General features: G+C 37.8%; 2 protein-coding genes across 2 annotated transcripts; both read right to left on the bottom strand.

Moving 5' to 3' along the window:
• Positions 1 to 9,129: 9,129 nt before the first annotated feature.
• Positions 9,130 to 19,666, bottom strand: LOC136841063 (golgin subfamily A member 6-like protein 25). Its single transcript, XM_067108118.1, has 2 exons — positions 18,842 to 19,666; positions 9,130 to 9,204 (listed from the first exon to the last, which is right to left on the bottom strand). Exons 1-2 carry the CDS (start codon positions 19,664 to 19,666, stop codon positions 9,130 to 9,132), a joined length of 900 nt encoding a protein of 299 aa, XP_066964219.1.
• A 5,427-nt stretch (positions 19,667 to 25,093) lies between these two features.
• LOC136841220 (uncharacterized) lies at positions 25,094 to 26,507 on the bottom strand. Its single transcript, XM_067108249.1, has one exon. The coding sequence runs from the start codon at positions 26,244 to 26,246 to the stop codon at positions 25,524 to 25,526; it is 723 nt and encodes a 240-aa protein (XP_066964350.1). The 5' UTR covers positions 26,247 to 26,507; the 3' UTR covers positions 25,094 to 25,523.
• Between the last annotated feature and the right edge of the window lie 344 nt (positions 26,508 to 26,851).

Genomic DNA, 26,851 nt, shown 5'->3' on the forward strand with positions numbered 1-26,851 from the left:
TCAAATGAACACCCTATTCTGTGGAAGCTTGAATTTCAAGTCAGTGGGCTTGTTCCATATGAATAGGGGACATCTTTTAATAATAATAATAATAATAATAATAATAATAATAATAATAATAATAATAATAATAATAATAATAATAATAATAATAATAATAATAATAATAATAATAATAATAATAATAATAATAATAATACAGCCTTTCATGAAGTTTCTATGTTATTCTGTAGTGCCCTCGACTGTACAAAGAGGCCAGTACCCTTTGGGTTTCTGAAAACAGTCAGATACCCTCTTAGGTCCCTGAACATATATAAAAAGTCCTTAGTTGCTTGGTACTTGCATGTAAATGCCTCTGTATAAAGATGCTGTATTGCTGATTTTCGTTTTGCAAAACCAGACTGACATTTGTATCTGAAGTCTTGCTAGCACTAGGGGGTCATTTCGTATAAAGAGTTAGAAAAAAACATTTGTAATGAGACCTTCTCTTTTTGATTGATACTTTCACGTAGATACTTCCTTATGAAGATTGTCTATTGTTGATTTTCCTCTCACAGAACGAGACTGAAAATTGTCTTTGTGAAGTCTTTCTAGCAATAGGGGCCATTTCATATAAATATTTAAAATAATGTTTATAATGGAAAATTGAATTTATCAACTGCAGTGCAAATTTAACTGGGGTAAATATCATGGCTAACACTTCCTTGGGTAGTTTTGTTTTAACCAAACATATAAAGTTATTGAAGGTTATGTTGGTATAAAAGTAAAGGGCGTGATTGGCCAAAATACTAGATAAAACTGTAAGATGAGCCCTTTCCTATAATTATCATTTACACTCTATCGAATGTAAGCACATATCACTAAGTAACTGCAATTTCTGAGTCACATTTTTTGGTCTTTTCTGAGAATGTTTGAAAAGGCAGAATGAGTTCGTATGGAATACGAAAAAGAGATTGGGATGATTTGTGTCAAGCGTATTGCTAGTTTTGTTTTAAGGAGTTTCAGTTTTTTTTTTTTTTTTTGTGTTTTTTTAAACCTCTCTCTCTCTCTCTCTCTCTCTCTCTCTCTCTCTCTCTCTCTCTCTCTCTCTCTCTCTCTCTCTCTCTCTCTCTCTCTCAAAATCGTCTCAAACTTTCCTTGTAGTCTGGTAAACTCTCTCTCTCTCTCTCTCTGGTAAACTTCTCTCTCTCTCTCTCTCTCTCTCTCTCTCTCTCTCTCATATTTCTCGTAATATTTCAAAGTGTGGTAAAACACTATCTCTCTCTCTTTCTCTTTTACTAATATTTCTAGTAATATTTCAGTGTGGTTAAAAATCTCTCTCTCTCTCTCTCTCTCTCTCTCTCTCTCTCTCTCTCTCTCTCTCTCTCTCTCTCATACAATAAACTGTGCAATCTGTTGTGTTAAAACACCCACTCACTCTTGTAATGTTTCATTGTAGGGTGGTAAAACACACTCTCTCTCTCTCTCTCTCTCTCTCTCTCTCTCTCTCTCTCTCTCTCTCTCTCTCTCTCTCTCTCTCTCATACAATATTGCAATCTGTTGTGTTAAAACACCCACTCACTCTTGTAATGTTTCATTGTAGGGTGGTAAAACACACCCTCTCTCTCTCTCTCTCTCTCTCTCTCTCTCTCTCTCTCTCTCTCTCTCTCTCTCTCTCTCTCTCTCTCTCTCTCTCACACACACAACTAATGCCAGGCTCAGACTTAAAGATAAGCCATAAGCCGTAACAAAGTCACAATGACTTTTTGAATGGATTTTTAAAAATTAAACTCAACATTGCTTAGAAAAGCTAAAAATTTCTGTTGAGGCTAAAATCAAATATTTGATTGTACCAGATTTAGGCAATAGACTAGACCTAAGTAAATTTTTAAGAAATTTGAACTTACTAATATAGGTAAAAAACTGATAAGGACTATCCCATAAAACTCAAGATTATCGATGGGAAATAGTCCATTAGAATGGTTAGAGAATAAGGCTAGCGTAGAAGTACTGCTAAATAATGTCGAGAACTGGCCCCTGTAGGTGGTCGTGAATGAATATATTTGACATTATTCCGTTCACAAAATTTGTAGTCAAGGTTGTGACGTCATTCAATTCAGAAAATATAGTCAAAGTTGTGACGTATTGGTTTTGATGTCATTATTCCATTCACTAAAGCCATGTATGGGAATCAAGTTGTGACGTCATTCCAATTCTCAATGTTAGGTTGTGATATTCCATTTACATAAGCCATGCATAGTAAGGTTGTGACGTCATAGTTGATGACGTAATGTAGAAAACTATGTAGAATATAGAGAGGAAATAAAAACTGTCACATAACCGGACAGTCTTTTATTGAAATCCAAGAAATAATTTCAAAGGTAGGGGAGGGTACTCGTGATAATGATAAAAAAAATATTTTTTTTTCTCCTTGGAGCCAGCACTGCAATGCCCCGAAGGGAGGAATGCCCCCAGCAGGATGTATACAGCCAGTCGGGTACCAACTTTGAAGCCGACCTAAAGAGCGTAAGTTTTCTAAGCTGACAGCTGATTGGCCGAGATGGGAAAAAGCCTCATAAATACTTAAGTTTTCCCAAATGTCCTCCAGTTTTCTGCGTTGTATAGACCCTTTCAAATGTCAAAAGAAAACGTAAGGACAGAGTCTCCCAAGAAGGGCGTGGTCAAGTTACTAACGAGACAAGCCTTAGCTTACTTTTGCTCTGAAGGGCCTGTTTTCGTACCTAGGCAAATGCTTGCTTGACCTGTAGGGTCTAATGAAACACGGGGTGTCAAATCCGTAGACTTTTACCGCCAGAATTACGTCTCGAAGCATAAAGGCTAAAATTCTCCCAAGTCCAGTTCCTCTGTGGATAACTTGGAAGAAATCTACTGGGCATTCTGCTTTCCGTTTTCTTTGAGATTTCGAAATCGAAAGAGTTCCTCTAACGTGTTCTTGACTAGAAAATGAGTCATAGACAACCCTCATAGAAAACAAGGAACATCTAAGCAAAAGACGGTAACGAAAAGAAATATACCTCGAACGTCTTAGCCATCTGACATTGACTCTGTACCTAACAGAATTCTTGACTTTGAAAGCTGAGCAGATAATTTTACTTGTAAATATTAATTGATACGGCTATTTTATCTCCATTATCATGTGTATTTATATATAAAACTGACTCAATTTTCTTTAATACGGATTTGACTAAAATAACTTAGAATTCTTAAAGGTCTCACACAAACTGTTCTCTGACACTCTGACGTCAAATTTGATATCAAAATTTCAATAATGGCGGCAAAATTGGTCTAATCATAATTTTAAACATGAGAGACTTAAATTTGACACAAACATTGCCATTTTGACATCAAGATTTGACGGGAAAGTGCTGAAATATCTCGAAAAATAGGCTCCTGTGACACCCCATCCAATGTAGAAGTGCCCTATGAGTGACTTCAGGTTCCTTGACTATTTTTCAAGTTAGTTCCCTTTAGTTGAAACTTTTAATATTGAAATGATCCATTTTCACTTAATTTTATCATTAGATTTCGTTCCTTCAAACACCTTTGCTTGACTAACTTTTTCTATGTGAATTTGATGATGCAATGTGTTTAATTATAACTTGAAAGACGCCAAGTTACACGATTAGAGGGAATTTATTTACTATAGAAATGTACACATTAAATAATTTTGCTTATGTACTGTATTTAGACAGCATTTCTTGCTGATTAGTTGCAATCTATCTTCAAAATAATTTGTTGGCTGCATTTTCGTATTCTGTTAATGTGCTTACTTTACATCTTTAAATAAAATTTTCGCAGACGAAAGTTATTTCAACTGTATTTTTTAGGTTTAGCCTGTTACTCTAACATGCACCAAAATGCTTCGTTATTCAGAGCTAAATTTACGAATTTGGTACAAATAAACTAAAGAAAATCTAATTAACTTTATTTTACTTAAAATTACAAGTCATTCTCCAGTCTTTTTGTTACAACAAAAGCAATTAATTACACCAAGCCACATACAGTCTCTCCAAAAGCAGACAGTGACCCAAACCCCTTCAGGTGGAACAAGTGTGCCTTGAGGCACTCCCCCCTCCCAAAAAACCACAAACTCGTCTTATAGGCCTAATGACACCATTCAATGTAAGTGATTGAGTCAGGTAAATGGTCAGAGACGTGCAAAGCTAATGTCCTCCTGCCCCGTTCTTCCTCCCCCAGCAGGACAGCAGGTCGGACTAACGTCAACCTTCACTGTGCACGTGGACCACCAGGCCAGTTTAGGTTCTTACAAAAATCCATTCCATTGCCAGGTCATTATGGAGAAATGTCTAGCTGCAAATCGGAACATTCCTTCGGCTGTTTGAAGTTCGGATGTCATCTCAAATCTTTCTGCTCCAGTTTTAACAAGACTTTGAAAAGCAGTTTTTTACTGATCATCAGAACAGGACTGAAGATTAAGAAAAATAGTTTCATATTACTCATCAAATTATTGACAATAAAAATTCCTTTTTGCCATGCTGATCAGAATTGGGCCACGTGACTAAAAATTGGCTAAAAATGAAAACTGCTATTTGATATGGCAAATGAATATGTTAAAATGACTGTCAGTACAGGGCTACAGAATAATGGACATTACCTTTTCATATGGACCAATAGGACAGGGTGTATCGTTGCAACAATCACAACCAAAGAATAAATACTGGTTAGGAAAAACTTCAGTAAACTTAACTTTTTTTGTCAGCTTTTAGGACACACTAAATCTTTACCTTTTATCTTTTTCTTGACACAGTATTCATCTTTATAACCTAATTCTTTAAGAGAATACTGAACCTCTATTCTTGAGATTTTCATTGGACAAAAAAAAAAAAAAAACACCGGAGGTGACATACCATATGGTCCTAAAAAAAGTACACTTTCTAGGTAAAAGAAATCTAACTGACACATTTTGTAGACAAAAATCTCAATCGAACTGACTTTTTATATAAAAGCACACTCTAGATAGATAAAGAAAGACTCCTATGGGCAGAAAACTGATGAACAAGCACTGTCAAGTGAAATGAGCACAAACTAACTTTTTAGGTAGAAAGTCTCCGCTTCCTGGCCAAAATCAACTCTGGCTCCCACACTGACAAACTTTTCAAACAAATGAACTCCATTTTCTGTGGAAAAAATTTCATCCACACTAACAGGCAAAATGAAAACTCATTACAAAAAGAAACGTGTTCAAAGACTTCCTGAACAAGAAAAAAAAAGTTAAATTGGTATACTGTATAGAAAACTTGCAAACCAACATACTTTCAAACCCAAAAAATCACTATCTAATCATTTCCAGTCAGAACAAAAATCTCCCTTGAATCAACAAAACTTTCTTCCCCCCCAAAAAAACTCACTTTAAATAACACTTCCTGGGTGAAAACAACCTCGGAGTTGATAACACTTTCCAGGCGAAAAAGACTTTCAAGAACTATCACAATGGACAAAAATCACGTCCATTTAAACACATTTTCCGGGGAAAAACCTCCCTAATAAAAATTTTAAAGTAAAACTAACACTCTCCTCCAAAGATACAAATTTTTGGAAAAAACTCTCTCAAACAGACGACCTTTCCAAGCACAAAATGAGAAAAAAAAACTCTTTTGAAATTACCCACTTTTGGGGCAAAACTTCCTGAGCATAAAATTTACGAAATATAAAGGCATTTTAAGCAATTGACTCCTGAAGCCTAGAAGGAGCTCTAAAACTAAAAGGTATTCTAATCAAAAACTCTCCCAAACAAGAATACTTACTTCTTGGCAGAGAAAACAGCAAACTAACAGACTTCTATGAAAAAACACACACAAAATAGCAGACTTCACAGCCAAAACAAACTCCCTAACAGACTTCCTTGCCCAACCCCCGCAGATCACGAACTACTACATTTTCTAGCCCCCCAAAATTCCAAAGTAACAGACTTTCTACATCAAAAAATACAAACTAGCAAGACTTCTAAGAATGATCAGGTAATATAACTAACAGATTACCAGCAAAACTTACAAAGTAACAGACCTATTAGCAAACTTTTTAACAGACTCTTCAGGCAAAGGCCCACAAATATAAACATCTTGAAAGTTATAGTATTAAAGTTAACAGGTTCTGTGAAGGCACAACCATTAAAGTTAACAGACTTCCTGAAGGCAAAACAGCCACAGACTAACAGACTACATGAAAGTACAAGCAACACACAGACAGTTTAAATACAAATATGGCATAAACTACCAGAATTACTTTAGAGAGAATATCTCAAAATAATATAAAATCTAAACCCAAAGGTATTACAAACCAAGGAACTTCCTGAATGCAAAAATATCAAAAGCAGACTTTCTGAAAGCACAGTAGCATGGAGAATCAAACTTCCTAAGACTAAGATTCAAAGATAAATTGATTTCTAAAAGTGAAAGTACAGTATCACAAAGTGCCACAGCAAACTTCCCGAAACTCCAGACAGTGAAGCGTGAAATTATCACAGACTAAAAGACTTTATAAAACCAAAACTATCATAAACCAAGAGACTCTTTAACTAAAATCTGCCAGGGGGCGGGGGCCGGGGGGGAGGGGGGAATCTTCCTGAAACCTGACTGATCTTGAACCAGTATTTTTCCTGAATCCTGGATTCGTTTCAAACACCAGCAAACCTATCCTGTGCTTAAAACTGTGCATCACGTATTCAGATGATACTAATGATGATGAATCCTGATTCTATCATCGAACACTAAAAAAGACATTCCCGGATTATCACAAGCAAGGCCTGAAGACTGAACTCAAATGTCATTAAAATTCCAGGTTATCACAAACATTATCTAAATGTATCATAGGATATTCCGCCAGAATATTCCTATTTGATTGGTAATAAAGACCGTGTTTAGAACGCAGTCAGAGAGTTGTTGCATCTTCACAATTCTTCATGGCTGTGCAATAAGACTGTTGTTTGAGATCATACCAATCTTCTGTAGGATTCAGACAAACTCCAAGTGGTTTTTCTTGTATTTTGTATAAAAAGACTTTATTTACAATGGTCTAAACAGGATGGCTTCCCATGTCGACCTCTAGCTAAAAGCTTTCATACTTTTACATAGCAAGACTACGATTCACACACACACGAACAAACACATGACCTCGTTCCAAGGACTTCTCACGCCTACGTGACTTTTGCCTTCAACTCTGATCAAAAAGAAACGCTGAGTCTATGCAGACGCATGCGGAATGCTGACGCACTGTCTTTAAAACACTACACAGGTATTTACTGATGACGTTCGCATCTGGGTTGAAAAACTGAGATTTCAAATAGGGATTCCTTTCATGTGCAACAGAGATATATATGAATCAGTCCTAGATTTACTAAGAAACTGTATTTTCTTAATTATGTCATAAATGAAATATGACAAATGTTCAACACCAGCATCCCAAACTAATTCTGTATTTCATAACCCATTTTTTAAAAAGTTCTACATGATGATGCACCTTCCTGTACACCAATATCTACTCTTACAAACTGAAAAATAAATCTCAGTACAACTCTTAACATTAACCAAACTAATTCTCGGCATTACTTTAAAACACCAAACTTCGATCTGTCTTACATTTCAAAACCTTTACAATAATGGAATAACATTTCTGAATCCCAAGGCATCACGAACAAGGACTTGAGTTAGCCGCAAATCAGCATCATAAAAATCAGGACTTATTTATTCCAGTTCTAAACTACATATCAGTAGGCTTCTTGAATTACCACCATATCTACGCTCGGAAAACCTATGCAGTTCCACTGACATCCCAGAAAGGTAAGTGCATCATCTTTGATAAAACCAGGAACTTTCTAACCCACATCATAACCAGTGTCTTAAGTTACCCAACATCAGGTATATCAACTGTAAAATCAGTTGACATTCTAGTGATTTCTAAAAGGTGCCATGATTCAGGAAGACCTGCCTAGACAAATTCTGAAGTAATAAAATCAAGTCTCTAATCACGTATTCTCTCAGCAACAAAGTGGCCTATATAATACTATACCACCTTTACTTAGGCACCTAACATCAGGGATATGCATCTCCTGTTCTGAGAGCCAGAACAAAGCTCTGTAAACCTCACATCAGGGACAAGCATCTCCAGTTCTGAGAGCCAACACAAAGCTCTGTCAAACTCACATCAGGGACGTGCATCTCCAGTTTTGAGAGCCAGCACAAAGCTCTGTAAACCTCAATTCAGGGACATGCACCTCTAGTTCTGAGTGCCAGCACAAAGCTCGGTAAACCTCACATCAGGGATATGCATCTCCAGTTCTGAGAGCCAACACAGAGCTCTGTAAACCTTACATCAGGGACACGCAACTCCAGTTCTGAGAGCCTACACAAAGCTCTGTAAACCTCATATCAGGGACACGCACCTCCAGATCTGAGAGCCTACACAAAGCTCTGTAAACCTCACATCAGTGATATACATCTCCAGTTCTGAGAGCCAGCAAAAGCTCTGTAAACCTCACATCAGGGATATGCATCTCCAGTTCTGAGAGCCAGCACAAAGCTCTGTAAACCTCACATCAGGGATATGCATCTCCAGTTCTGAGAGCCAGCACGAAGCTCTGTAAACCTCATAAAGCTCTGTAAACCCCACATCAGGGATATGCATCTCCAGTTCTGAGAGCCAGCACAAAGCTCTGTAAACCTCACATCAGGGATATGCATCTCCAGTTCTGAGAGCCAGCCTCAAACCTCAGAGATATGCATCTCCAGTTCTGAGAGCCAGCACGAAGTCCTGTAAACCTCACACCAGGGACATGCATCTCCAGTTCTGAGAGACAATACAAAACACTGTAAACATCACATCAGGGACATGCATCTCCAGTTCTGAGAGCCAGCACAAAGCTCTGTAAACCTCACATCAGGGATATGCATCTCCAGTTCTGAGAGCCAGCACGAAGTCCTGTAAACCTCGCAAAGCTCTGTAAACCTCACATTAGGGATATGGGTCTCCAGTTCTGAAAGCCACCACAAAACTCTACAAACCTCACATCAGGGACATGCATCTAAAGTTCTGAAAGCCGCCACAAAGCTGTGTAAACCTCACATCAGGGATATGCATCTCTAGTTCTGAAAGCAAACACAAAACTCAGTAAACCTATACAACACTTTCTCTGTCTAAACACCTTATGACGAAAACTCTCAGGACCTGAAGGAACTTAACCATCATAAACTGACGTAAACATTTCAAAAATTTGCATTAAAATGTGCTGCAGTCTCTGTAAGGAAATGACAACTAGCTTCTCTAATGCGTCTGATTCGTCTAAATCTTAACCAAACTTTTCATGGGATTACTTTCTATAAAAATTAAAAATGAGAAACAGTTTCCTCTTCTAGAAAAAGGACAAGAAGACATTTGTTCTAAACGTGCCTATGACATTTCACAGCCTCAAAATCTCAGCAAGCCTTTTGATAGGGTATTTAGTGATATAACCTTTCCAATCTATCAAAAGCCTCATTATTACACATTAACCGCGTTAAAACCCTGGTTAAATAGTCTGGTTTTTGTCCAGTTTAGGCCAAAGACTTAGATAAACATTCCTGCAAGATTAACACACACACCCAGGTTTGTCTAACTGACGATGTTATGAACTTTGAAAGGTTTCTCACACATACTTCTAAAACCGGCCACTGTGGTATTTAGCCGTTCTTTATGTCAATGACACGAATGTAATGTCAAGCTTAAGACGTGAAGGTATTTAAGCCCCAAGCTGGTACCCCCTTTTGAAACGACGGCATGCGTCCGAAATGTAATTAAAAGTTTTACTGTAAACGTGACCAAAAAGGATAACTTTTAACTTTCCAAGTGTTCTGACAAACTTCCGTTAGAAGTGTTGACGTCTTGTAGGATATAAATGATATTCAATACTTGGAAATAAACTTATGAAACATTTCCATGTAAACTACTATTAAGCAAACCAGCATGCGACACAATTAATTGAATCTTTTGTCAGCAACTATGGCAAATTCTTCCCAAGAAAATAAATTCTCTGATTCAGGTAAATGATGTTCTGCAAGTTAGAATTTTCCACAGTACATCACCAAATTGACATAAATTAGGCCAGGCAATGGTATATTTGAAATAAAAGAATCCAATAATTAAATCATAACCAAAATGTGACAATTCAGGATAAAAATTTCCTCAGAATGGAACTTTCCTTAGATAATAATCTAAGATTTTGAAGTCATGCATATAAAGCACTTTTGCAATTTTAGCCAATTATCCATAAAAACTGAGTCAGTTTCATATATAAGTACTTTTGAAAACAGATCAAATATCCCTATCCACAAATGTTTACAGGCAAATTTATACACACAGCACCAAGGGAAGACTTCTGTCATCTGCAAAGCCAACCATGCAATGATTAATACGTTCGAAAATATATATACATCTTAACCACAAGTCTGTTACTTAACGTTCCTCGTTTTCTACGATATTTAATACAAGACTCAGGTTATGTAACAAGACGCGAGAGAAAATCCTTCTTGTAATCTCAAAAAAAGCAGAAAACATAACGTCAAAATGTCTGAATGTCGTAGATTTTCTTACAAGTTATCCAGAGAAAAATGAAAGAGCGATTTTTTTGGCCATTACACATCGTTTGGTACAAAAGTCTACAGGCTCAATACACCATATCAAGACTACATGCCAAGCAACCATTTGCTTATGCACAAATACAGTCATAAGAACATTCGTAAGACAAGAATTGTCTCATTAGCAACCTATTACACCCACCTTGGACTTTCTGTATAACATAATTCTTCGACATTTGAAAAGGTCTAACAGTTCTCCCTAGAGACAGAAAACTGCAAGACATTTGGGAAAACACAGAAGAAGTATTTATAAGGCTTTTTCCCATCTCGGCCAATCAGCTGTCAGCTTAGAAAACTTAAGCCCTTCAGGTCGACTTCAAAGCTGGTAACCGACTGGCTGTGTACCTCCTGCTGGGGGCATTCCCCCCTCCGGGGCAATGAAATGCTGACCCCAAGGAGTCCTTTATTTTCATTTCCAGTTTTATAATTTCACAGCATATAAATTTACATACATATATAAAAATATATAAATGAGGACTTCTGTACTCCAACTTACATTCCTTCATTATGAACAGCAATTTCTTAGTTTTCCTTAAACTGTTCAGGTTTACAGTTTTTTTTACAGGCACTGCTCCAGTTCTCACTTCGTGTACAGTACTAAAAAAAACCTCCTTTCTCAAATATTAACTCAAGGAGAAAAACTTAACCACATTACAAACCATGACCTACTCCAAATTTACGACAAAAAACTCTGGAATCAACTTCAGAATATAGTGACAAAAGAATCTCTATATCCAGAGATTTACATGAGTTTCATACTCTACCAATCTATGATTCAAATGTTTATTATCATGTACAAATGAATACTTATAAGTGCGTGTTTAGAGTAGGAATTTTAGAGTGAAAATGGTTGGTTAAGCAACGGCAGAAACTCCTTGGTGTGTAGTTTAAGTGTGTTTCTAGTAAGAGTGTAAATGTGAAAATAGTAAGAGTGAGGTACTTGATTCCTTTGTCTGGAAGCTAGGGCAAAAACACCTCGGTTTGTGTGTGCATGAGTATGAGCATATAAGTGTGTGTGTGTGTATATTAGTGTTCAGTAAAACAAGTCAAATGTCCATAGAATCCTCCAGTACAGAATGATGCTTTAAAACTTGTGAGGCGTACAAGGCAGCTTAGGTAAACTATGCAATGATTCTTCAGATAACTCTGACATGACAGAAAATATGTAGAGTAGCTTCAGCAAAAACAAAGAGAGAGAGAGAGAGAGAGAGAGAGAGAGAGAGAGAGAGAGAGAGAGAGAGAGAGAGAGAGAGAGAGAGAGAGAATCGTAAAACAAAAGCATGTGGACTTCATTATAACAAGAAGAGTACAGAGTTCTTGCTCCCAAGTGTTCAGGTGATCAGAACTGCTTCTACTGTGCGAAACAGAGTGCAACTCTGGAGCCTGCAAGTTGTTTTGTAAATATGGAAAGACTTTCTATTTAACAGATTTAACAGGGGACTGAAGAAATGCCTTTGAATGTGTAGTGTAGGAATTTAAGTTCATATGAAGAGAACAGAATGGAAAGTTGAGAGGAAGTAAGAACAATATCTTTGTTATTCACATGATTTTACAAATTTATCCTGTTTCTGTAGCTAATAACTTTGCAAAATATATTGGTACTTCATGGTTCTGCAAACGTTGGCCACTAGGGAAAACTTTATAGCTCTGAGCCTCCAAATTCAAAGTTTACCTAACCTAGACAGCAATGTTCACATGGTGTGCCATAACTAAGGAGACATTGTACACTGATATCATTTTCTTGATTTGCTGTTGTGCTGAGAAATAACAAAGGCAATAATTACCTTTAAGGCTAAGATTTGATGAAAACTGATAAAAAAGCTAAAATTCAGAATTCCTTGTACATACAATTAAATCAATACAATCTGGTATTGTAATAATTTTCCCATTATTCAAATTTTAAATCGATACAATTTGGTATTGCAGTAATTTTTCCATTATTCGTAACTGAAATTTTAAAGTTGAATCTTTAGCAATAACAGTTAACTGATAAAATTACTTGAATTCAATGGGAATTGTAGAAACATATAAACACACACACAAAAAAGAAAATATTATACAGTACCTTAACCTAAAAAACCTCCATATGTCAAGACACTGTAGCACGTTATTCTAAAATCTACAAAAACCTATCATTCAGACAATATAAACGCGAATTTCCCAAACAATTTATGTTGAAGTTAAAAGCAAGCAAGATATACCTTGTTGTCATGGAACTTACATTGTCCACAATGCTTTAGTTCCTAAGCTGAGACAGAACTCTTCTGGCAAGATTTCACTTTTGACAACTATTCGAAATTTCCTTAGTGCCTGAAATAACCTGTACTTTGTATGGCTGCTAGTTTACATGGCTTCACTGCGAGTCAGTCTTAAGGAATGTCTACATGTAAACATAAGCCCTAAGTAATAATATCAGTTAACCAAACAGCCGCTATCCTGATTTCTGGGAAGTCCATTAAGAAATGAATTTCCCTTTCATAGTAAAGGTCTAGTAAACATTCAATGCTCTAATGAAAATTTTATTGTCTAGTTCCTAAGATGATTTTAATCTTTTTCAAAAAGTCTATCTATTATTGTAACAGTAAGACAAACCCTTCTTATAACTGAGAATGCTTAATAATTCTCATGCCAAAAGTATTCCTCTCCAACATCCCTTGATGGAGCACTTTTGCCTATTCATGTACTTAAGATACCATCGTTAACAATACCTAACTTCACTTAAAATAACTCTCTGAATTTGAGTTTTGTGATTCATTTACCTAGAATATAGTTTAAAAAAATATTATTAAGTAAGGCATTCAATATGACTGAATCATTTACCTAATATACTATTGGTAAAAGTGCAACAATCCCTTTAAAGTAAGGCTAAGAATTTGGGGTTACTTATTAAATCATTCATCTACAATACATTTAACAACAATACCAAACTGCTCTGAAAGTAACACTTTCAATCTGGAACCTTCACGTGCAACCAGTGTCTTGAAATATGCAGAGATGCCATGATAATGATGCTACTGATAAGATACTCTTCAGTAGTTAGAGTATTAACTTCTAATTGATGCATGTTTAATGATAAGCAAAATGCATTATTGTCATGGCAAGCTTTGTACAAAATCCAGAGAGATTCGTTGAATCGCTTGACAAGAATGACAAGTTCTTTATGCCATAAAGTTTGAGATAAAACTAATAAACACTAAATTCTGAAATACCTCCTGTCTTGACAGTGCAAGCGTTTCAATGTTTCAGCCTGAGATATCTCTCCTGTGTTAAACAAAGCCTTTCAAAACCCATAAGCTTTAAAGTACACGCACCAGCGCTTACATACTCGTAACTTTGCAATAGTGCAAGACTATTGCAAAATTAATTATTAAAGGAACTCTTGATATAAATCAACAAAGAAACAAGCTATGGATTAAGGCTATATAGATTATAAGAAGCTGAACTCCAAGTCCCTACTATGAAGGAAGCTAGTTCAAGAATATCTATAAAGATTCATTAAAGATGAATTACAAAAATCATTTGTACTTTTGCCAAAAATGTTACCTATTCTATAAAGGTTAATTAATACCTCACAGGTTTTGCTCCACACAACTATTCCTAACTATATCTGCTGTCATGAAGATGTTCCATGGAATCAGTGAAAACTATTCCCTCCAAACGATGAACTTTTTTGCTACGGATCATATATGAATGAAATTTAGGAGAAAGACTGAAAATAAAAGCATAACCTACTATTAACCCGATTTGAATTTCGTATCCGGGCAAGTATGGATTGAACAATGACCTACTGGATACTGCAAATCTAAACTGGAAGTCGATGCAAAAGTCATCCTTAAAAATACGTGTTTTTTCTATATGAAATAGTAAAAATGCAGCCATGAATAACAGCTGATACTACGCTAAGATGGAATTCACGTTTATCTGATATTAAACAAATGAATATTGCACTTAAAAATTATGTATCGTGTTATGTACTAATCTACTTAGTATATGAAGTTAAAACTGCTTAGAAATTTTTGTGAAGATTTTATATTCCAAGACATAACTGTATCAAACATAGGCTATGTATCCTGAAACAATGTTTTTTTTATGCCTAATACTAAACTCATGAACCTTATGCAAAATAAAAATGTACCCTGAAAAATGCCAGGTAGCTCATATCGAATAAGAAAATTAAATTTAACTATATACACTATCCGGACACCCCAAACTACTCGTGGCTGACAAGAAACTAATACTGTATTCAAGTCAAAACAAAACTGTGTATTCTGAAACGTACAGAACAACTGATAGTTAATATCAAACAAAGAAGGAATTCATATGAAAAACCTGTTCGTCATAAAATAGATTAAGAAGCTGATAGTCATTTTAAACTATATAGGAAGAAACTGAAATAAAACTATCTTGCAATACGCTGAAGTATTTAACTTATGAATCTTACATAGAAAGGACTAATGTATTTGTTGTATAGTGAGGTACCGCATAATTGTATTGTTAAACTTATAAGAAAATTAAGTAACAATACATGCATGCCAAGGCACTGATCTGCCTAAAAGCTGATGGATGAATTCAAAAGGAAAATAAACTGGCATATAATGAATTGACTGACAGCAGATACTAAAGTGACTAGAAGCTTAGCAAGCCAACTACAGATCCTGAAACATACTGAGCTATACGTTACCTGATAATGAACATACAAAAACTCTAGGTAAATGCTTATTAGTTAAGATTTAGATGATATGACTTTTATGTAAAATAGTATATACATCCTAAATAAAACTGACCTACCTGATATGTACATTAAACTCAGATGAAATTACCGTGGAAATATATATTGAAATATTAAACCAACAGCAAGTTTCGGTAATAAAATATATCTCATGGACAGCAGTGAACTACTTCTTATGATAAAGACTTATATAGTTGCTACTTAAAAATTACAAGAAGCAAAGATGATCTCTACTCGACGTTGGGTCAGTGGGCACTGTTATGACCCTGATAACCTAACACATGCTGGACAGTAAGCACTGCCATGACCCTGGTTAAATAACACACGCTGTTAATAGGCACTCTTATGACCCTGATTAACTAACACTTGCTGGCTAATAGGCGCTGTTATGACCCAGATTAACTAAACACATGCTGGTCAATAGGCGCTGTTATGACCCTGATAAACTAACACTAGCTGGTCGATAGGCACTGTTATGACCGTAATAAACTAACGCTTATTGGTCAATAGGCACTGTTATGACCCTGATTAACTAAGCACATGCTGGTCAATAGGCACTGTTATGACCCTGAGAAACTAACATACACTGATCAATAGGCACTGTTATGACCCTGATTAACTAACATGCTGGCCAACAGGCACTGTTATGACCCTGGTTAACTAAGCACATGCTGATCAATAGACACTACTATGACCCTGATAAACTAACACATGCTGGTCAGTAGGCACTGTTATGACCCTGATAAACTAACACTTGCTGGTCAGCAGGCACTGTTATACACTGGTTAAATAACACTCGCTGCTGATCAATGGGCACTGTTATGACCATGATTAACTAACACTTGCTGGTCAACAGGCGCTGTTATGACCCCTGATAAACTAACACTTGCTGGTCAATAGGCACTGTTATGACCCTGATAAAACAACACTAGCTAGTGACTATAAACTTTACAGTACTATCATAGTTTTAGTAGTCAATATCTTTAAACTTATAATCTCTTTATTTGAAAGTAAGTTGTCTAATACTTATGTTAAAAGAATAATTTTTTTATCTCCTGGACGATCCTGGCTTAAGACAGCATCAGAATGAAGAGATTTTTTACTTAGCACTTGCAGCCTGTCACACCTGACTTGTACAGGTTACTCATTTGTATTATTTCTTGAAATAATTGTCTTTCACCTGACTTATTTTCTTCATAATCTGTGTTCTTGTTCCTTTTTCAGCAGCAGTAATTTTGGCTGCTGTCTTCTCCCAAAAATTTTTTAAAAGTTTGTAGTGTTCCTGATTTGTAGAAATTCCCATGAGGTGTATATAATCTTCTGCCTGCTTTATATACCATTAAAATACTTCGATTCGTTTAGTTTGCTTTCATTTCACCCAGAAAGCCCTGCAGCAATGAGCCTGCAAGGGAAACAAATCTCTGTAGAAAGCAAAAATTACTTGAATACGAAGTGAAGAAGCTTAAACCTTTCCCTAATGAGTTGCAATAATGGTTTTTCGTACATCCTGGCTTCATGCAGTTTAGTGTGGAATGTGACACGTTAAAATGGGCAAAAAATCTCAGTAGTACAAACAATATTGTTAAATTTATACAGTTAATGGCAGATAACTTATGAACATTGATTACACGCAGAAAAGGCAGCCTGGAATATCATTTGTAAGAGCTCACCTCATTGCTAGGAAGTCAAAGAAACTAACCCCTTTTACAACACAGAATACTGTGCAAATGACTTTTTTTAATGCAGTGTTGTTTAACACTTCAGATTTTGCTACACTTATAAAAAGGTTTAATCATTCGTGGTTTGTAATACAATTACTGTATTGTTGTATTACACAAAATGTTGTTACTTCGAATGTCAGTTGGTTGAAAAAAGGCTTTGAAAGAAATTAGATTCCTAAGAATTGTACATATCAGTAACACAGACCTCTGGATGTTCCCAACAGAACTAGTTATTGCATTCATTTTTCCCAAATTATTCATTAGACCCATAAATCAAATATTCAGTTTTATAACGTATTTTGTATTAAGGAAATCTTTTGAGAAAATCAACATTTGGCTGAAATAATGAAAAGTAGCATAAATTATTCCCAGGTATCCATGAAAGCTTGGAGGACGTATGCAACAGTTGTGTGTGAATTATCTTGCACAATCTCTAGGCTTTATCATGGAAACATTGTCTTCTGTTTTGCTGAAAACTAGACGAGTGAACAAAAAATTAATTATATTCGTTTGTATGCCGATATTACCTGATAAACTGATTGGGTAAAAAGAAAATATTGAGTATACACTCCCTTACCAAACAAGGGTATTAGTAAAGTACAGTATTTTGAGGCTTAAAAAATCGAAAAATATCCCAGCAAGTCTGTGCAATGAATTGATAAACTTGTACCCAAGTGCGATGGATAGCTCCAGTTCTTCCTCCTTTTCACTGTCACACTGTAAAGTTCCATTTCCTCCCTTTCATTCCCAAATCAAACTGGAAACTTCCAGTTCCTTTCTTCCATTCCTAAACCACACTGGACATCTCCAGTTCCTTCATCCTCTTCATGTGCCACTCAGGAAAGTTCCAGTTCTTTCCTACCGTTCCTAAAACATTCTAGAAAATTCAAGTTTCTTCCTCCCATTTTTCAACAACTCAGGAATACTCTCGGTCCTTCCTTCCCCACCTATTTAGTTAAAATTGTCTTTAACCTCTTTAGAACTCAGCTCTGTTTTATATCTGAGGCAAATACTTAAACATCTATCTATGCTTGTTGCCTTTGGTGGAAGAATCAGGTTTGCTGGGTGCACAGTACAGTACAGGACGCGTGTTGAGCAAAGGTTGCATTTAATTAAGTTAAAGTAAGATGAAAGAAAGAGAACATGAACGGAGGTATAATAAAAGGAAAGAAAAGGGGCTGCAGCTAGGGGCCGAAGGAGTGCTGCAAAGAACCTTACGTAATGCCTACAGTGCACCACGTGAGGTGCACTGACGGTGCTATCCCCTTAAGGGGTGAATGGAATGGGGTTTATAAGAATATCGTTCTGTGTAAATGTTAAGTGGAGCCGACTGTCTTACAATCAATAAGAAATACCTCAAGAATGCAATTTCAGTCCCTAATCGCGTTTATATAATAAAATATTTAGACCTCAGTCCTTAGCAAATCTTATTAACCTACTCTTATCCCAATGTTCTTACTTTTAAATAAGAAATATATATATATATATATATATATATATATATATATATATATATATATATATATATATATATATATATATATATATATATATATATATATATATATATATATATATATATATATATATATATATATACACAAACAAACAAAACCTTCAGTAACTACAGCGTTTTTATTGCAAAATTGACATGAATATTTTTACTAAATATATATATATTTACACTCGTATCAACCCCTGAATTTTCGACAGATTAGTGAGCTTATTTCTAAAGATCATTTAACCAAATACAAAAATAAACTCACCGATTGCAATGGCTGATCCTGCCCCGTCGTGGGGGTTGGGCAGCATTCCACCTGGACACCAGTTCCTGGTTCCTGGTTCCTGGTTCCTGTTACCTGGTTCCTGGTCCTTGGATCCTGGTTCCTGGTTTGTGGTTTGTGGTTCGTGGTTCCCTGGTCCATGGTTTGTGATTCCTGGTCCACGGTTCCTGGTTCCTGGCATTCGATCCCTGGTCCTTGGTTCTTGGTCCATGGTTCCTGGTTCCTTGTCCATAGCTCCTGGTCCATGGTTCGTGGCTCCTGGTCTGTGGTTCGTGGTCCATGGTTCGTGGTTCGTGGATCCTGGTCCCTGGTCCATGGTTCGTGGTTTGCGGTCCCTGGTTCCCGTTTCCTGGGTCCTGGTTCGTGGTCCTTGGTTCCTGATTCTTGGTTCTTGATCCCTGGTTCCTGATTCCTGGTTCTTGATCCCTGGTTCCTGGTCCTGGTCCCTCGTTCCTGGTTCCTTGTTCTTGGTCCACGGTTCCTGGTCCCTGGTTTCCGTTTTCTGGGTCCTGGTTCTTGGTCCTTGGTTCCTGATCTCTGGTTCTTGGTCTCTGGTTCCTGGTCCTGGTCCTGGTTCCCGGTTCCTTGTTCTTGGTCCACGGTTCCTGGTTTCTGGTTCTTGGTCCTTGTTCCTGGTACCCGGTTCCAGGTCCTTGCTTCATGGTTCCTGGTTCCTAGTTCTTGGTTCCTGGTTCTGGCCCTGGTTCCTAGTTCCTGGTCCCTGATTCCTGGTTTCTGCTCCATTGCTCCTAGTACCTGTCTCCTAGTCCATGATTCCTGGTCCCTGGTTCTAGATCCTTGCTCCATGGTTCTTGGTTCTGGCCCTGGTTCCTAGTTCCTGATTCCTGGTTTTGGCTCCATTGTTCCTAGTTCCTGTCTCCTGGTCCCTGATTCCTGATCCATGGTTCCTGGTACCTGGTTCTAGGTTCTTGCTTCACGGTTCCTGGTTCCTAGTTCTTGGTTCCTAGTTCTTAGTTCCTGGTTCCTAGTTCCTGTCTCCTGGTTCCTGATTCCTGGTTTCTGCTCCATGGTTCCTAGTCCCTGTCTCCTGGCCCCTGGTTCCCTGTACCTGCTCCCTGGTTCTACAGTTGTTTCGATACACCTATAAAGTCGCTTTGATAACAAGCCAGGCAGTTTCAGTTAAGCAAACCTGATTGATTAAAAGAAAAAAAACATGAAATTTAATTCATAAAAATGGGAAAAAATTTAAGTGATTCAAATATCTCTCATCTTGATTCTTTTGCTATTTATGACTCTCTAATAATTTCGCGATTCTAATTTTAAAAATTATCAGTAAGTATTTTTTTTTTGTAAATCTAAATTTGTAGGGAAATAAGGATTTATTTCGCAATTCTAATTTATTACGAAAAAATAAAAAATGTTTAATATTAAAAAATCAACAATAAGCTCGCCATATTGGACCAATTGACACTTTCAATTTACTGAGAGATGTATCTTAGTTCTCTACTAAGGGATTGGGCTGACAGGTTTACAGGAGAGAGAGAGAGAGAGAGAGAGAGAGAGAGAGAGAGAGAGAGAGAGAGAGAGAGAGAGAGAGAGAGAGAGAGAGAGAGAGGGTACCTTATGACTCGACCGATTTATCTCGGTACCTTGACTTGTATCAAATCGAATTAATGGATATATTGAAGCGACTTGAAGTGAACCGTCTTAGGCCTATGCTTTTTAGGCTTTCAAGGGAAGACTTGTCTGTAAAGAAAAAATAATAATCTATATTAATTCATTACATATAATTAACAATCTATCAGAATAGAATAGAATTTACAATTTAGGCCGAAGGTCAAGCACTGGGACCTATGAAGTCATTCAGCGCAGAAAGGAAAATTGAGAGCAAAAAGGTTTGAAAGGTGTAACAAGAGGAAAACCTCAGAACAGCTGCACTATGAAACAATTGTTAGGAGAGGGTGGAAAGATGGAAGAAAGAATATGAAAGGAAGTACAGTAAAAGGAATAAAAGGGGACTCTGCAAAGAACCTTAAGTAAAGCCTACAGTGCACCGCAGCACAAGGTAAACTGACGACACTACCCCCATTCGGGGTATTATTGACGATCACCCCATCACTGGTTTCAAATTTCTCTCTTCATGACAGAACAGGAAAAATGTCTAACTATCATTCAGTAATGTCTACTGAACTGACAGTAATTATTATTATTACCAATTTCTGATATTAAATACGACCTTGAATTTATCTTATGGTTCTGAGTCTGCACACGATTGACATACTCTAATAGAATGGCAGGCAGTGTGTCATTTCCTTCAGAAAATACAGCTGATATTTTGGTGCTACTATAATAGACGGTCTACCTGCGAGTTTCTACACTGTCTCGCTGTGTTTAAAACTAGCCCCACTGGGATGAAAAGTCACATACCTACATTAATGATAAATAACTGACTCGACCAATCATTAACATTCTCATAAAGTATTTCCTTAAATCCCCCAGACTAAGTCTGGCCGAAAAATGTACGGACATAAGGCCACGTACGAGTTGGGTACTTGAAAAAAATGAAGTTATTATTTCAGACGCCAGTATCTCTAGCTCTTAATGAAAATTCTGTCACCATCAATTTCGTAGCTCATACCCTATATCTAAGCGTTTTTCCAGTTAAACTCAAACCATGCAAGTGTATTCTCATATCAAACATATTTCAAAGTATTTATCAAATTAATGGAAACTAACATTACTGTATTTACAATTTCAAACGAAGTTACTTAATCAAGAGACCAGTACCTTTTGAAAGCCTCTGAATACACTGTCATTAATGATATACCAATCTTATGTAATCACCCTTGGCCATATAGCAAATCAGCATGGCAGTGACCACTATCTGTCCTTTTGAGAAAGTAATTAATTCGGTATGGAGCCTACGTCGATTTACTAGTAAAACCAACTAATTTACAGATTAAGACATTTAATGAGTTCATAATTTCTATCAAAAATTAAAAAAAAGTCACAAACTACCTATCATTCGTGTTGAAAATTGTCCATAACTTCAACATTCAAAAACTTTCAAACTAAGTGAGAGAGAGAGAGAGAGAGAGAGAGAGAGAGAGAGAGAGAGAGAGAGAGAGAGAGAGAGAGTGCCAGCCCACTAAATAAATCTTAACCTAATCCTTGTCAGCATCGAGAGAATCCCGGATTTCTCATCAAATCACAGACTAATGAAATAACAGGTGGGCGTGGCAGGGGCTTTGAGCTGTCAAACTTGAAAACAGCTGATTTTAAGTTATGCAAAATGGGTGCGTTTAACATGCGCTCGCACGCGCGTGCGTACGCGTATAAATTTCCCACTCTCATCACCTAGCATCCACAGATCCTATCCTGGGAGGAATTGGGGCAAAAACAGATACGATATATTGCTATTATCATTCAGAAGATGAGCCCTGCTCATTATGGAACAAGAAGCCCACCAAAGAGGCCATTGACTTAAAATTGAAGCTTCCAAAGAATATGTCGTCCTTTTGTGCTTTTGACGGCCATATTTGATAAGCGTCATAACATTACTACAAAGGCCTTAAATTAATCAGTTAAAAACTGTCTCTAAACTGAATTAATGGCCATACCTTTAAATAATTTGAGAAATATAAGTTGGGTCTCACTAAAAGCTATCGTCTACTGTGATCGTGGTTGTTCCCTTAATTCAAACAGTTTTTATGTTGCGGACTCTCGATGCTTATTTAGGAGATACTCGAGTAATTGTTACGTGAATTATGGAATGATTGATGAATTAAGTTACGAATTCATAATGTTGGCTGTTGCTTACCAATGTCACCCAGAGAGAAAAACAATAAATAAACCCTAATTTTTTAGGATTTTTTTCTTTTTTAGGCATCGAGGGCGATATTTCAGTTCCGTATTATCTCGGGTCTTGCTATACGATTCCCCTCACTTGAATTTTAGTTTATTATTGGATAGTAATTGTTGCCATATCTACTTTTGCTTCTTCTAACAACCGGTTCCTTGTTTTATATAAAAAAAAAAATTGTTTTGTGTTTTGTATTTTTGCCCTGTTAGTTCTATAACATCACCGCATCGGACTGAAAAGTGAAATCGAACAGATTCCCGAAAGCTCCTTGTATAGAATTATTTTTAGGTATATGTACCCGTGCACAACTGTGGATTTGTTTCTCCATAATCATTATTTTAAAAAGCACTCATCATACTTTTCAGTTTGGGGATTTAGAGCACAACAAATCGAGATAGTTGGAGCCTTGTCACATTGCTTGAGATAAACAGGGACCATCAAACATCGTTTGCGTTGGTTTCAAGAGAACAGACGTCCACATTAGGCCTCTCACCCCTTCAGCACCTTGCCACAACTAACGATAAATGTTCCGCTATGGACCCCCACCACAATTACGTTCAAGAGCCTTAGAACTGTCACAGAAATTAGGAAAGACACGTTTGGAGGAGTATACACTAGCCTTCCAGCTTAGAAGGACTTTCCAGTCCACAAACATTTCTCGAAAAGGTACGAGAGTTTAGATTCTGCGACCAGTGGACATTTAGAAGCTAGCCAGTGGTGATTCGACCCTACAAAGCCTACAACATCAACAATATCCCTTAAGAAAGAAATAAAAACTACATTGAAATGCCTTGTTCTTTACCAAAGTCCTCTCCTTTATCGCGTGAGCATTTGTTTACAAAAACATCCACTTATCTTCACGTTTAGAACTACACTGAGTCGTCCAAAGTAAGGACAGGAATTGGTTTGGCCAATTAGAGGCCTACACCATAAACATTGCTTCTAGCGCCTCATTTCATTGGCTGGAATCTTTGGGTTTTTGCAAAGCGTCTTCTTAAACGATTTCCCATTGGCTGGTGAGACGAAAACCCAGTTTCAGAAATTTCTATGAAGACTACTTTTACCTTCAGTATTAAGTAAAAAAAATATCAACAGGTAAATAAACGGATATTAACACGTAAAACCATAACTGGGAATACTCTTCAAAATTCGGTATAATAATGATTAGAATATGTAAATATTCAGCTCTTTAATCGTAAAATGAAAGTGGATCAGAAAATCTTTATTTATTTCAGAGGATCCAGCAAAAGATTGGATACGGAAGGCATCTAAATTTCTGCCATTGCAATGAGACGTGAGAGGAGAATACGTTCAAATACTTTGCAGATACAGGAGGTGAGGGAGATAGGCCGGAATTTGTCAGTGCCGGGCTTGGGGACAGGCACTATTATACTAAGAGTCCATGCTTGTGGTACATATCCCAGGCTGAGGCATAGGTTGTAGAGCTGGAGGAGAGGGTTGCCAGGTACTTTTAAAAGTATGCGAAGGACTGTATAGGTGATGTCATCATCACCAGGAGCTGATTTCTTATTCCTTGCTAAGACACGTCATAGCTCTTCCTCAGTTATGGGTACATCGTCCTCTTCATCAGTGCTTAGTAAGGCAGTACTGAGACGGAGGGCACGGTGGTTTTTATGTGTGGAGAGAGTGTCTTGAATATGAGCTGGAAGGTTGGTGCTTCGTGACTGTGCTGACCACTCATTAATGAGGTCCTGTGCATACTGAGCAGGGCTGTGGTGGAGGACACTTGGGGGTTTCTTTTTCACAATCCTGTTGATGAGGTGCCACATGGAACCAACGCTTGTTTGATGGTTGATGCTGTCCGTTAACTTGTGCCAAGAAACTGTTAGTACACAATGTTGTAGAGCAACTAGATCATCTCTTGATAGTTGATACTGGTGCAGTGTCTCAGGACTTGGTTGTCTCATGAAGACAAAACCGTCATCCATCACCTTCTTCTCTGCCTGAGAAATTCTATTATCCAGTGTTATGGCATTAGCACGACGCCTAATGTGTGGCTTTCTGATGTATCGTGTATGGAAATCATGTGTGGCACTAACAAGTGAGGAATAAAGTTTCTCAGGGCAGTTGAGGTCAAACGTAGGAAGAAGGTTAGTTATATATGAGATGTACGTAGGAGTGCACTTAGGTGGGATTACGATGTAAGCTCGACTGTATATTGGAGTAGGTGCAGCGGGAAGGGAATATTGGATGCTGAGACCAACGTGATCAGAGAAGAGTGTGGGAACAGTTGTACACTTGACTCGGGAAGGTACAAGTCCACATGTCAAGATGTGATCCAAAGTACCACCTCGTGAGTGCATAGATCCACCAGTGTCCCAGTGGGTCAGTTGATTTCGACGAATGTACTGCAGAAGTTGATTCCCATTGTGGTTCACAGTGCCAGCAAGATCTCCCAAGCTTGAATGACGGGCGTTAAAATCTCCCATGTAAACCATACCACGGAGAGTGGGGACTGGAAGCGTGGCTGTATTTATCCTGCCTGGTGCAGCATATACGTTGCATAGTCGTATGGTGCCTCCGCCAACAGTAATCTCAAATAGTTGAAATGTTGTATCTTCATCCACAGAGTTTGGGAGAAGTCTATGCTGGATAGAAGTGTGTATATAGGTAATGAGGCCATGTCTTACTAAATGGACGTAGGACACATAGCCAGTGAGTGAGGGGGCTTCTTCCCTGGGCTGAGCATTACCAACAAAAGCTTCCTGAATTAGAATAACATCTGGGTGGTGACTATGTACAAATCCCTTGAGTGCAGAAAGTTTTGCCCAGTTTGTAATGCCACAGGCATTCCATGAGATGACATGAAGCTTAACTTGATTATCGAACATGTTTCTTTAAGGGTCGGTGACCAAATGAGGAGGCAGTAGTGACACGGGCATGAATGGGTGGCCCATCACATGGTAAAGGTCCTCCATGGGGGTTAGTAACACTCTCAAGACGTGTAGCAAGTGAGTCAAGTTTCTCGGTAAGTGAAGTGACTGATGTGATAACAGCCTGTTGAGCTTCAACGAGGGACTGTAGCATGATGTTTTTAGTAGCAAATTTAGAAGTCAGGTTGTCAAAGGAGGCTACAAGACTATCGATGCGAGTGTCCATTCTCTCTAAACGAGATTCAATGGCTTCAAAACGTGATGTAAGGGAGTCACACCGAGACTTGAGGACCTCTACAGCGTTACGAAGTGTAGACACTTGCGAGGAAGCAGCAACAGGGGGTGGGATTGATGGCAGTGGCAGTGGTTGTGCAACATGCTGGTTCGATGCAGTGCGTGATCGTCTGGCACAGCCATGCCATACGTTGACTCCAGACTCTTCACATCTCAGGCATTTCCAATGCGAGGTGTCCAGTGCAGGCAGAGGTAGCGAGTTTGATGCTGAAGCCGAGGCAGTGTCAACCAGTGTGGGTGGTACAGGGTGGCGATGAGGGCAGGTCCGACTGTCATGCTCAGCAGCACAAAACGCACACTTTTCAGAGATAGCACAGTATCGTAAGATGTGACCAATACCCCAGCATTTGAAACACGATGGCTTTTCATCCGGCATTCTGCGCAGTTCACATGATGGTAGACAAGGGAGGAAGGAGAAGTTAACTTGAGGCGGGGGTGGGTCTAAGTGCCTCCAAGTGATAACAAGACGATTAATGGGCTTCCCATCCTGTATGAAACGACGTGCAGTGTATACCCCGTCAGTTCCTTAGCTAATGAAGGGTCTACGTCCACAGGATATCGAGTGATGAGATATGTAGGGAACTTACGGGGCCTGTCTACAGCATCCTGAACATCTAACACCAGTGACAGGACCTCACCACCCTTTCCCTATCCATGATATCCAGGCGACGTCTTGATATGTATACAAAACGAGAAATGACTGAAGACATTTTAACTTCAACCAACTCTCGATCAAGGCTGAATATCTTGGTAACCTCCGAGAGCCAGCGAAGCTTCACATTAACCCCCGGATTCTCCCTAAATAGAAGCTTTACGTATTCAGCACAGGGAGCAAAAGCAGGGAGAACAGGTTTTGTAGCCATGGTTTGTACACTCTGAATAGCTGGTCGAGGCAGGGAACGATTTATGGCTTCATTTTGAGGAGATGAGGCATCACACTTGGTAGTTTTAGCAGCGGGAGTTGATGGTTCATTACTGCTA

The sequence above is a fragment of the Macrobrachium rosenbergii genome, chromosome 8 (assembly GCF_040412425.1).
Source record: "Macrobrachium rosenbergii isolate ZJJX-2024 chromosome 8, ASM4041242v1, whole genome shotgun sequence".
Lineage (NCBI taxonomy): Eukaryota > Metazoa > Arthropoda > Malacostraca > Decapoda > Palaemonidae > Macrobrachium > Macrobrachium rosenbergii.

What these genes read in the sequence shown, in the direction of transcription:
- LOC136841063 (XM_067108118.1), bottom strand. Translation starts at nt 19,666, where the DNA reads ATGGAGCAAGGATCTAGAACCAGGGACCAGGAATCATGGACTAGGAGA. An exon ending in AGGATCAGCCATTGCAATCG is followed by an intron (nt 9,205 to 18,841) that starts GTGAGTTTATTT and finishes TGTTTACGTCAG; the next exon opens with TTTATGATGGTTAAGTTCCT.
- LOC136841220 (XM_067108249.1), bottom strand. Translation starts at nt 26,246, where the DNA reads ATGCCGGATGAAAAGCCATCGTGTTTCAAATGCTGGGGTATTGGTCAC.